The sequence below is a fragment of the Mytilus galloprovincialis genome, chromosome 4 (genome assembly GCF_965363235.1).
Source record: "Mytilus galloprovincialis chromosome 4, xbMytGall1.hap1.1, whole genome shotgun sequence".
NCBI classification, from domain to species: Eukaryota; Metazoa; Mollusca; class Bivalvia; order Mytilida; family Mytilidae; genus Mytilus; species Mytilus galloprovincialis.
The window spans coordinates 96,248,321-96,261,679 of record NC_134841.1 but is presented as its reverse complement, the minus strand read 5'-3'; the positions used below and the strand labels follow the sequence as shown (position 1 = coordinate 96,261,679).

General features: G+C 31.5%; 1 protein-coding gene across 4 annotated transcripts; it reads right to left on the bottom strand.

Moving 5' to 3' along the window:
• Positions 1-1,785: 1,785 nt before the first annotated feature.
• LOC143073505 (free fatty acid receptor 4-like) lies at positions 1,786-12,275 on the bottom strand. Of its 4 annotated transcripts, none has more exons than XM_076249104.1 (2): positions 12,084-12,275; positions 1,786-3,016 (listed from the first exon to the last, which is right to left on the bottom strand). In XM_076249104.1, exon 2 carries the CDS (start codon positions 3,000-3,002, stop codon positions 1,896-1,898), a length of 1,107 nt encoding a protein of 368 aa, XP_076105219.1. In that variant the 5' UTR covers positions 3,003-3,016; positions 12,084-12,275; the 3' UTR covers positions 1,786-1,895. The 4 variants fall into 4 exon arrangements, with proteins under 4 accessions (XP_076105219.1, XP_076105220.1, XP_076105221.1 ...); XM_076249105.1 differs by lacking the exon at positions 12,084-12,275 and adding an exon at positions 5,416-5,524; XM_076249106.1 differs by lacking the exon at positions 12,084-12,275 and adding an exon at positions 5,268-5,365.
• Positions 12,276-13,359: the final 1,084 nt, after the last annotated feature.

Genomic DNA, 13,359 nt, shown 5'->3' with positions numbered 1-13,359 from the left:
TTTAGAAAGGCGTTTAATCCTTATAATTCTTTAAAATTGGAGAAAGGGCATATATTGTTCAACACTCCTTAGCTCTATCACATGTAAATTGTATATTTATGTCATTGGATAGACCTGGTGCATGAATATATTTGTTGGTTAACGCAAACATGTGTACTCAATGAAATATTCTATCTGATAAAAAGTAAACTGCAAAACTCTTATTATCATTCAAACGAATGTGTTTGTGTATTATTTTATTCACAGATTAACGTGCAGTGAAAATAAATTTTGTTAACGTCGGTGTTATTATCGTCGCCATCTTGTTTACATTGGTTACGCAAAGAAGTTCGGTCAACGTCGTCTATCGAAAAATAACCAACGTCTAGATCAACTACCGGAATTCCTCTCGACCAATCATATAAACGTGTTCCCTAGTATGCAAATCATATAAGAATTATTAAAGTATAACAATATAACTGAGGTGTATTTTGTTTCAGAAATAATAGTCATGAAGTATAACAATAGAACTGGGGTGTAAATTTTGAAAATACAAGTGTTTTATCCTGTGCCATATGAGCAAATTGAAACTTCGATCCTAACAAATGATTGTTTACTATTTTCTTACGAGTAGATTCTAGACAACTCGTACCACGCAGATTTTATTTTAAAAAGAAAACATATATATATATTACATAAAAAAGTGAAAGCATTATAATTCTTATTATTAAATGTTGATATGACAAATGTATGAATGTACTTAAATTAAAAACCATGAAAAATGATAAAGGGTGCTTTTCCAATATTTTTACATTTGCCTATATTAGTTGTTTATTGAACATTTACACAGAAATTTATTTATAAGTAACTTTTCGTTTTGAGTATTCCTCGGAGTAAGTTATTATAGTTATTTTAGTTTTTCCTTACTAAAAATAGATTTGTCTAGTAACCAAAAATGTTCAGTATAATAATGACCTTAAGAGGTCTCGATTAAAAGCTTTATTATTTGCCAAAACGATATTGTTTATGTTTTCAAATCCCACATATCTTAGAACTATGTTATTTTGTCATAAGTATGCATTATTATGTACGGGTATTGTTTGTTTGTTAACGTAGATGTGTAGTCGTTGATTTAAATTGTAGTTGTTACTGTGATTATGTTATATTTATTTTAAATTTTTGCCACTTGTTATATTATGAATTAAGAATAAAATCGCTGATCGTTTTTATATGGTTTCCTTCTTATTTTGTCGGTTCGATTTAATCTTTTAGCAGAAAAAATTACACAGAAATCAATTTCATACCCGCCTACAATAAACTATAAATGCAGAGAAGGAGAGGCACGTGTTAGTTTAACGGAGGATTCATCAATTTCAATAAAAACATACATTTGAATCATCACTGATACTATGTTGAATTTGTTTCTATAGAGTCATCAAATGATAAAATGATCGGGCAAAGTTGACCTTATATGTATTGGACTATTATATGTATTAGACTATTATTTGTATCCCTTCATTGTCATTTACCACTTTAATTGTTTCGGTTCGTTTATATGCTAAATGTTCGGCTTTGAGCGTTCCTGATTGAGGTTACTACTTGTTTTTCAAATTTCAGTTTTTGATCCATTTTGTTAAATAAAGAATAGCCTATGCCAAGCTATAACGCCATCTTATTTCTATAGATACGTGTTTTTTTTCAAACCCGAGTTGGAAAGAATGATGTGGTGACGTTACGTGCAGACATTCTCTTACCGACAAAGTAACTATATATGTTATAGAGCTTTAAATGAATATAAAGGAAATCTCTACTATAAACTTTATTTTAAAACTATTTTAATCGTAATTGATTCAATAACAGTATATATTATGCCAAGGATGTATATTTATACAAGAACAGGAACAATAATTAATAAACTAGTAAACAGAACTTGAGTTTTGAGTAAAACTCATTGCATATACAGACTGGTTATGATTTGGTTCGTTGTCTTGTTTTATTCTTCTTTGTCGCTTTCGATGCAATAGACATCTTAAAACAGATCGTTTAATCCGATAGTTACGAATTCCATATACAAATGGATTAAGACAACCATTGCAAACTGCTATGGCTAAAGTTGCTATGAACATTTGAGATGACATTTTCATTTTATCGTCCATACCGTCCAATTGAATTAAAACAAATACAATAAATATCGGCGACCACATTAACAGGAATAAAACTACCACTAGAACCAGTGTTTGAATCACTCGAAGATCTCGGGCTTCTCTATGTCGCTTGTTCTTTGTTAACGTATTTCCATTAATGCTGGCTATAGCTCGTCTAGATTTACAGAATCTTTTCAATATGAGAAAATAGTTCACTGCGAGAATAGCCAACGGAATTAAAAATCCTAATGCACATAGAAAAACGGTGAAAACGACAGATATCCGGATCTTAGATACGGGCCAAATTAGTGTACAGATTTTTACAGTTTGTGTTCCGAAAGGAAATTGTCGAACGACAAAGTACATTGCAATAGGCGATGATACCGAAAATCCACCGATCCAAATAATTATTATGAAAACGATTGCCATTCTAGGTGTAATTTTCTTTGATGATGGTCTGTTTATGCATATATAGCGGTCAATACTTATCATTGTCATGGTCCATATAATGACGGAACCGGAAACAAATAAATTGAAAACCATCATGTGACAAATAAATCCACCAAGTACCCAGGTTTCAGTAATGCGTTGTATTGCTATTAATGGACTTGTAAGAGTAAAGAAGATGTCCGCTAAAGCCAAGTTGCACATAAAATAGTTTGTCACTGTTCGCGTGCTTTTAATATTTATTATTTGGTAAAATATGAGAATATTAACAAACATTGATATTAGAAATAACACGATATATATAACAGATTCCAAATAAGATAGTCCTTTCCATGGTCGATTGAATTCAGAGAAAAATGTAAAGTATGACCTATTTCCCCAGCCAACCTCTTCATCAAAGAAATAAGACTTGTTCTCTGTTGTATCTACCATATTTCAGTCTTGATCTGAAAAAGAGGATGTGAATTAATCATCAAAGTTACAACTTTACATGGCAAAAGTGGGTTGCTGGCCACGTACAGATGACTAAGAATGTTTATGAAATAATTATACCAATATTTCAACTCTTAAGTGTTTATCGAGGATAATTACCATTCCATAAAGTTCTACAAATAATGTTGTCATCAACCAAAGTATCAATCAAGATCTACTTACAGTTCGATTTAGGTAGTAAAAAACCAGCACTTCTTAAAATGAACAAACAAGTACAAATGTCCGGTAATATGAAAAAAAATGATTCTTACACTTGTGTTTCGTGTACTATTGCACTCAAAATATTTATGATAAAAACAAAACCGACACATTTTCATCTTTGATATCACAAGAACATATGATATGTGATTGTCCACATCTTCGACCTTTGTTTTTTTATAGATAGCTGTTGCATTGGTAATTGTGTCACATTTTATTTTGTTTAAATACGGTTTGTGAGTGACTTCATTTATTGCTCGTTCTGAAAAATAAAGGCAACAGTAGTATACCGCTGTTCCAAATTCATAAATCGATTGAGAAGAAAAACAAATCCGGGGTACAAACTAAAACTGAGGAAAACACATCAAATATGAGAGGAGAACTACGACACAACAGAAACTAAACACTAAAATGTAACACACAGAAACGAACTATAATATAACAATGGCCATTTTTCTGACTTCGTACAGCCTTAACTGCATTTCAAATATTTCAGTACTTTATTATTCATAAGATTTTAAACCCTTCACGCATTCCATTGGAATTGGATAAAGAAATTACTGCTGCTGTTTTATTTTCATTTGCATGAAATGCGTAGACCGTAGTAATGTTTCGAATGGTACGTTCTTATAGTCATCAAGGGTACCAGGATTATGATTTAATTCGCTAGACGCGCGTTTCGTCTGCATAAAACTCATTAATGACCCTCTAGACTAAATAATATTGACAGTTTATATACAATCTTTCTGGCAATAAATGCATAGCATAAAGATGATATCCTGTAAACAAAAAGTCGAATGAAATACCAAATGTACACCTTCCACCAAAAAAAAAAAAACAACTACAAAAGCGAAAAGACAAACAGCAATAACTTAATATTACACAAAAACTAATGAGATTACATACACGAATCAATCCCTTCGAAAACAGGGAGAGTACCTACGAATGGGTGAGCGGTTTCTGTTCTACGAGTATCATAAGTTGTATAGTTCATTGCATGATGAGACATGGCTTCAATCGGAGAAAGACAGACGAGATTGTTGTTCCGACAAATTGAACACTGAACTGAGTGTCACATATAACAAAAATATATTAAATCAGGGCAACAGTAGTATACCACTAAAACGGTCGATTGAATTGTCTAAACAATTGTCAGAACATCGACTCGAATCAAGTGATAGGAATAGCAAGCTCTGGAATATAACATCAATTTCAATCCTGGTAACATTTATTTAATATGCATGTGCTGCTGGAATGTTACTACACAGAAATGGAAAGTTCACAGAGAAAATCAAAATCTTCCTCAACCCTGTCTCATACAGTTAAAGAAACATTTTAGTGATAAAAAGAGTACATTTGGTTATTCTAAGAAAACACACTGATTGGCGAAAGGCAGGCTCCAAAACGTACTAATATATATTGTATAAAAACAACGAAAAACTCAAGCATCATGTCAGTTACACAGTTAAAACCAGTTTTTTCAATCAGAGTTTTTTTATGGATAATTGGTTTTTCCTAAAACACAAATTTGTATTTAAAAGGTGTTATTTATTTATATATTTTAAAAAACCAAATACATGTACAACTCACAGAGTCAAATGTTTGTGGAATACAAGTTGTACTAATTATCTCGCTTTATCATACTCCAATATTTGGCGAGATAGCTGTATCACTGCCTTAATGGCAGTTTACATGTACCAATCTGCTATTCTTTGAATCATTTTCAGTGACAATACAGATTTGAAATAGAAAACGACGAAAGTTTACAATAAGCCAGGCTTGTAGAGCACTATTTCAACTCATTTCTGAACTGGTATTTTTTTTTTTCGGAATAGAGTAACGGACTGATGTATATCTGCTCGTCTTTTTGTACGGCAATTGTGATATCTGTCTTTCTCACAATTGTTATTTTTAATTATCCCTTGAAATTGTGTACCCTCTTTCAAATTATTTTTGTAATGTCTTTGAATTCTCCAGACTGCGAAAAAAGTAAAACAAAAAACTTACCGAACCACAAGAAAAATTCGAATCGGAACCAAGTAGCAAACTCAAAGGCATTATTACTGAAAAATGTTCATTCTTGTAATTTATTTCGAAATGCATTCATACTCTCAAAATTATTAAAGGATAAAAAAAATATTAAAAAGAATCTTACCTAAATCAATGACAGACCAAATGCGAATTCACGTGTTAAACCCCAATTAAATAAAGAACTTAACACCTTTGATGTCTGTTTCTAAATTAAGAAACACTTCACTAAAGTACAACATCCTTCATTTGAGCTATAATGAGGGAACATATGATCTTTAAGTCATAACCACCCATATATTATAATTGCAGTTCAAAGATTTATTATTTTTTGTCCATGGCACAAATGAAATCTTTATGCTGGATTTCCTGTATCTATCCATTTTTAGGTAAAGTTGAGAAAGGAAATGGGGAATGTGTCAAAGCGACAACAACTCCATTAGAGCAGACACCAGCCGAAAGCCACCAATGGGTTTTCAATATAGCGAGAAACTCCCGTACCCGGAGGCGTCCTTCAGCTGGCCCCTTAAAAGAATGTATACTAGTACAGTGATAATGGACGTCATACTAAACTCCGAATTATACACAAGAAACTAAAATTAAAAATCATACAAGACTAACAAAGGCCAGAACTCCTGACTTGGGACAGGCGCAAAATTTCGGCGGGGTTAAACATATTTATGAGATCTCAGCTCTCCCTCTATACCTCTAGCCAAAGTAAAAAAGTAAACGCATACAAAACGCACATTAAAATTCCGATTTCGATGTCGGAAGATATAACAAAAGAAAATAAATAAAATAACAATAATACATAAATAACAACATACTACTAGCAGTTAACTGACATGCCAGCTCAAGACCTCAATTAAACTGATTGAAAGATTATGTCTTCATCATATGAATATCAGGCACAATCCCTCCCGTTAGGGGTTTAGTATCATATTATCATAAAATATATCAGAAGAACATAAACCATGTCATGCCAACAACTATTGTTTTTTTTAGGTTCCTAGTATAAAATTTTCTTATCGCTTTGTTTCTTTTATCCGAAAACCAACCGTTCCTTTATCCTTCCTCCTGAAATCTACATTTGCCTTGAAAAAAAAGATAAAATCACAAAAATACTAATAAAAAATAAAAGTCCGAGGAAAATTCAAAAAGTAAAGTCCCTAATCAAATGGCACAAATCCAAAGCTCACACATTTCAAACGAATGTTCTGGTCATTCTACCCTTGGATTTGTAACCATTATATTTCATTAACATAGATACGTTATGATATGATCTGTTCTGTTCCACAAACCCCATTCCAATCATATAACATTAAACTGCTTATAGGTTGCACTTTGTAAATACAGCTGTTTCTCAAAACACGCCTCTTTTGGGGAGTAATTGAATATTCATAGAAAAATAATTTTGTTTACATACTGGTTCCCAGTTATGTTCTCTGTGTTCCATTTGCATATTTGTAAGTTAAATTGTTAAGAAGTGCCTATATTTACTCTTCGCAGTCATTGAAACTCATAGATCCTTCCTGAATATTATTTATGGGGTATTTGTGTCCTTTCGATAACCCAAAAGTAAGCCGCAACACCTAAATCTGCTTTTTTGTCACCACGGCATAATAAATACAAGCTAGAAAAATAAAAATATCTCAAGAAAACTTACAATAGTGTGTTCTATCCTGAACATGTACTAAATATTCCAAATTGCTAGAAACAGCAGAATGATTTAGGAAATTTGAGGCCCCTGGGGCAAAAAACATAGAAAAATTGCCTACCCCCTAGGTCATAAAACAAATAATTTAACTTGTAAATGCTATGATTTTATGATTTTAAAGTTCTTGATATAGAAAACAATAACTATGCTTGGAAGTTATGCAAAAATCAGATGTTAGCAGTCATCTCTACAACATTTTAAGTGATTTTATATCTCAGACTGGTATCTGCATACATACAACTATTGCAAATATGGCTTTGGTTGAACACTTCTAGTATATATAGTAGCTAAATTGTGTCAGATATATGGTTACAGATGATACTGTTGTGACAAGAATTCTAAATTGACCATTTGAGGCAGAAAATGTGTTCTTTAATTGACAAATAGGCATACAGTAAGATGTGGACTGGAGATAGAGGCTGGATTGGATACTTTATATAATCTTGAATGTTGTAATGATTGACTGCTAAACATTACATTTATGATATTCTGATATGCTTTCAATATGTTATCAAAACAGTTTTTAACAGGTTCTAGGCATTTTTTATCAGAAAATATGCAAATAGGGTAAGCTGGCAATAATTCAAGTCTTGTTTTCAAATTCTTTAAAAAATTGAAACAGGGGAGGGGGTATCAAATGTATAGTAAAAAAAAACTTAGAGTATACACAGTGATTTCTTTAAGACTTTAATTCTGATAAATGAGTATTGATGTGAGAAAAACTGATTTTAGAGAGTTTTCTATTTGAATAAATGTCTGTATAGGTTGCACTTTGTAAATACAGCTGTTTCTCAAAACACGCCTCTTTTGGTGAGTAATTGAATATTCATAGAAAAATAATTTTGTTTACATACTGGTTCCCAGTTATGTTCTCTGTGTTCCATATCGCAGAGACAGAAATTGGGAATGTTACCAGTAAATAAACACGTGCATATTGTTTACATTGAAATCTGTGGTAACCTTTTATTCGAGGTAGGGGTAGTTAAGAAAATTAGTGTAAGTTTAAACTCTGAGAAGTTCAGGGCATATAAACGTTGAAAATATGCCGCACAGCCCTATATTTTGACCTTTGAAAAAAATTGTGGTGCATATGAACTTTCAATTCTAGGATAAGATTTTTTTCAAAACTTCATAGTAAAAGTGGTACAGTTTTAGCCGTAAAAGGAGTTCCTATGGGAAATTGCATTGTCAATATTTACAGAAATGCAACCTATAAGTCGTTTGTTTCTAACAGAATCATCCGAACATAATAAGATATCAAGCCATTTGTTACAGATTCATGTCCTTTGTATTTTTAATTATTAAAGTTGCAAAAACGTTAACTTCATTTCTGTAAGCTCTAACTTTACGATTTATTTAATAAAAAGATATATCGTGAATAACGTTAAGGATTGGAAACTGCAAGAATATCAAAAGAATCTCTCTCCCTAAAAAAAATACAAAACAAAAAACAAAAAAACAAAATCCCAAGAAAACAAACTTATTTTAATCAAATAATCACCTTTAAGTCATCATATGCCTGCATGGTCTCCAATCAATGAAAATTACCAAAGCATATGGCAATCTTTTAATAGATTAACTTTGATAAGATAATGTTTGCTACACGTGTTTGACAAACGTATACAAATTAATATAAAAAATGGGAAATATCGATCAAGATAGATATATCATATCGACTTGTTTCGTTTCCCTGTTCTGTGTATTCGTTTTTTTTATACATCTTTTGCAAGGATTGCATTTTAACGCTCAATAGAATATTCATTATTCTCTTCTTTGCCTTTTTATTGTTGATTTTATTTGTAAAAAATCAAAATATTACAAACTGATTGAATATTCGCAAAATTTTACAATTGTACAACTTTGTCATTTGGAACATTGTTATGACATTCAATAGGGTCCGCAACATAATAAAAGTTAAGTACGAAATCATACGACAAGACTTGGTTATTGTGTCTTTTTTAACAAATTTTTATCAGTATCTTCTAGGGTTGCACTTGATTCTTGGAGGAAATATTCAAGCATACCGACGAATTGAAAAAAAATATGAAAGTATCGGAAAAAACATATGGCGTTCAATAACAGGGAAAGGTCATATTAAATGGACATACCAACTTTCGACTCCCATATCCAATGGGTTATTTATTGTGAGAAAGGTATGGTATATTGCTTTGCATGTTTGGAGTATAATCTAACCAGCTATAAAGAAAAAAAGTAAGAAAATAAATCAAGATCTGCCATTTGAAAAGTGTAATGGATGAGGTACGATAGGAGCCTACAGTTGAACCCTTGCAAAAAATCAACTCTTTAAACGTATGGCACATTAAAGGAGGAGGTATGATAAGAGCCATTGTTTTGCCTTGAAATTGCAAAAATAGTTAAAACTTTTTAAATTAATCGGACCTTTCAAAATTGTGTTAGGTTTATTGATAAATGACCAGGTTAATATAATATGAACACTCCAGTGCAGATAAGGACTTGCGATGTTGTTATGCATATGTTGAAATTGTCATATTTGACCAAAGCTGGCCATTTAGAACATATTATTTAGCATCTTTATAGCTCTCTCAGGCAAAACTGACTTTGATGGATACGACTATGTATATGTTCTTTTTGTTCTTGAAGCTCTGAAAAATGTTCCAGTTCTCATACATAAGGGTTTGAATAAATTCGGCTTTGGGCGTATCTTATGAAGGTAAATCCACAACGATTGAATTTTCCAGCTACAATTACTGGTTTAAAATTTAACGGGGTTGAAAAGTAAGATTAGCGACTAAATGTTTGTTTTTCCAGAAATTCGATACTTTTTGAATGTTGTATTGTTTAGGATGTTAGTTTGTGGTTCCTTTCAGAATGTTAAGTGTGTGTTCTTATTAAGACACATTACAAATATTCACTAGAATCTCGGTATACCGGAACTGTTAGATGCAGTCCCTTTCCGAGTTTCGGACGCTAATTTCCTATCCTTATGAATGTTCTCCATAGTAAGTTTATTCTACTAGTCCATAGACTTTTCTAACAACGATTAACCCCAAGACAAAATCCAAAATCCGTATGATTTCAAAACATGAAACTAAAAACATTGAGTTCCATCAAGATAGGAAGTTTGAAATAACAATGATGATATTCCAACGATCGAAATTGTCAATTACAGTAAAACCTGACTAAACCGTACCCTTTCGAGACTTTTGTTCGGTTTTGGCAGGTATTCGGTTTCATCAGGTTCACAATGCATAAAATGTGATATGATTGGTCTTCAAAACAAGTTTGGATTAGGCAGGTCTCCGGTTTATTCAGGGTTCAGTTTAATCAGGTTTCACTGTATATTACACGTTGTAGATCTTTTAGGGGAGGAACACAGTAGCAGTTTCTTAAAATTGAGAAAAACATTTTCACGCGCGGGAATTCTTGTACATCGATAAATTTAATGTTGTTTAAACATGCGGACTTTTTTTTATTTGTACAAAATATATGAGACATCATGTAATTGTACCGATATATTTATATCAAGATGTTTATTTTGTTTTATTTGAACAACACTAAATCACACGTTTATCATCGATGAGTTGTAACAAAATTAATTGTAAAAATACGTAAAATGTAACATATGATAAAAAACCATTTCAATTGATTTACTTAATGAGCTTCATGGATGACAGATAGTTTTCATTTCTTACGGAATGAAGGAAATTAATTTAAAAAAAAATGGAATACGTTATTTCATTAATTTGAAGGGATTTGAAGCTTTCATTTCTGGATTAGCATTTATTAGGATCGATCAAAGCCGAATATTTGAAAGCTGATGATGGATGAGACTTTACAGAGTTGAAAAGCTATATAATAAAAAAGGACTAGAAATAGTAGTCAAATCCATCTGAAGTCAATTTTGTCTGAGAGGGTTGACAGCTTAGCTTCTTTACAATTTATGAATGTATAAACGGACAATTTAAGACATGCTTATCATAAATCATAGCAGCACCGAAGTATTGACTACTGAGTTGATAATATCTAAAAGACGGATAATTCACCTGCAGTTGTAGAAACTCAGAGGTGTGAAAAAATAAAATCAACACTTTACAAATGTCATGTGTCCGTAGCTTTTTTTATTACTAGTCTTTAAATGTTTTACTTGATAAATGACCATTCCTATTATTGTATGGTCGGAAATATTCCTTGCTAATGTTCAATATGTTTGTATTTTGTATGAATTTGTCGATAATAGTAGCACAACAGTTATGAAGATAAAATTTAAACCTAGCTTACTTTAGCAATGAGCACATAGATGATACAAATTACCGCAAATTGGATCAAAACGATAAAAATATACGGAAAGTAACAGCGTCCTGTCTATAGCTCATTGTTAAATGTATAGGTAAACAATCATCAAAGATATTTGAGTTTTTGGTTTTGCAATTTGATAGGGACTATCTGATTTGAATTTTCATTGGAGTTCGGTATTTTGGTTTAATTTTACTTTATGGCTGGCTAATAAGTTTGTACGACAGACTAGATAAGACAAATTAGTTATGTTAGAACAGTTGAAAGGCCATATAAAAAACGAAATTCAAGAGCCATGATATAATAGGAAATTCTCAAAAACGTTGTTCCAAGTAAGCATTAGGCAATATTTAACGCAGTATTTATTTTTTATATAAATAGTTATCAAAGGTACCAGGATTATAATTTAGTATGCCAGACGCGCGTTTCGTCTCAATAAGACTCATCAGTGACGGTCGTATCAAAATATTTATAAAGCCAAAAAAGTACAAAGTTGAAGAACATTGAGGATCCAAAATTCCAACAGTTAATGTACAGAAAAAAAAATATATTTCATCATAAAATTGAAATTAAAATGCCAATATTATGTATATACAGTGTATAGAATTGTGTATACATTGTAATTTAATACGGAATACTGCTAAGTGAAAATAAAATACTTTGTCAAGTATGAAAATTGGTTTTATTTATTTATAACTTTAAATATTACATACTTTAGTAGACTTGTAAATATATTTAATTCATATTTGAAAAAAAATGCATCACTAAATTTTGTTTTTATAAACTATTAGAATATAACTTACTTAAATAGTAGTGCTCATGGTCCATTTCAACTCTTCGTTGAAGTCACTGCTGCAAGTGAAAATACGTCACCAGTCTTCGTTTCCTTGACCAATAAACTTTCAGCAAACCAACGTTTGATACTTCAAATTACATCAATTAGTCGCTATACTAAATAAAGTACTCCACACACAGGATGCAGATAACAGCTTACTGATAAAACTATATTAGATAAATAATGTTACTGTGTGATTTAGTAAAACGTATTGATTTAACGTAATTATTAAACTAATCTGACGAGGAAATGCAAATAGACTTTAGATATTAAATAATAAAGTACTTGTCTGTCCCAAATTCATGTGTTTGGTTTTGATGTTATATTTGTTGTTCTCGTGGGATTTTGTCTGATGCTTGGTCCGTTTCTGTGTGTGTTGCATTTTGGTGTTGTGTCGTTGTTCTCCTCTTATATTTAATGCGTTTCCCTCGGTTTTAGTTTGTTGCCCCGATTTTGTTTTTTGTCCATGGATTTATGAGTTTTGAACAGCAGTATACTACTGTTGCCTTTATTTAACCAATGAAATTGTTTTTTTTCATGTATGAATACTTGAACTGGTTGTTAAATTAACATATGTTTTCTTCTTAAGTTTAAAAAAGGCATACCAATTTAGCGAAACAGCATTTTAGATTGATGACATGCATATTAACGTTGATAGATTATGTTTAATACACAACAAGAGGCCTACAGAGATGCTATATTGACCACTAAAACTAATTAATTCGAAAACAAGGATCATACTGTAACAAAAGACGAAAATCAATAACTTTCTATAAAAGATTATAAAGAAAGCTTAAGACTGAGCAACAAGAATCCAACCAACAATTGGGATGGTCACAGTTGCTATTGAAGGGTAGGTAGATACTAGTTCACATCTGATTAAGAGAAAACATGTGTACATGATGAAGTATTAAGGCATGGCAGGAACTATATGAATAAATATTAATATTGAGTCACTGATAAGGTCTTTGCATCGGAACTAAACACATTTATTCTAAAAACAGTTGTTGGCATGACACGGGTTATGTTCTTCTCATATATGTTATGATGGTATGATACTAAACCCCTAACGGGAAGGATTGTGCCTGATGTTCATATGATGAAATCATAATCTTTCAGTCAGTTTAATTGAAGTCTGGAGCTGGCATGTCAGTTAACTGCTAGTAGTCTGTTGTTATTTATGTATTATTGTCATTTTGTTTATTTTCTTTGGTTACATCTTCTGACATCAGACTCGGACTTCT

Coding starts and splice junctions, on each gene's coding strand:
- LOC143073505 (XM_076249104.1), bottom strand. CDS start 3,002: ATGGTAGATACAACAGAGAACAAGTCTTATTTCTTTGATGAAGAGGTT.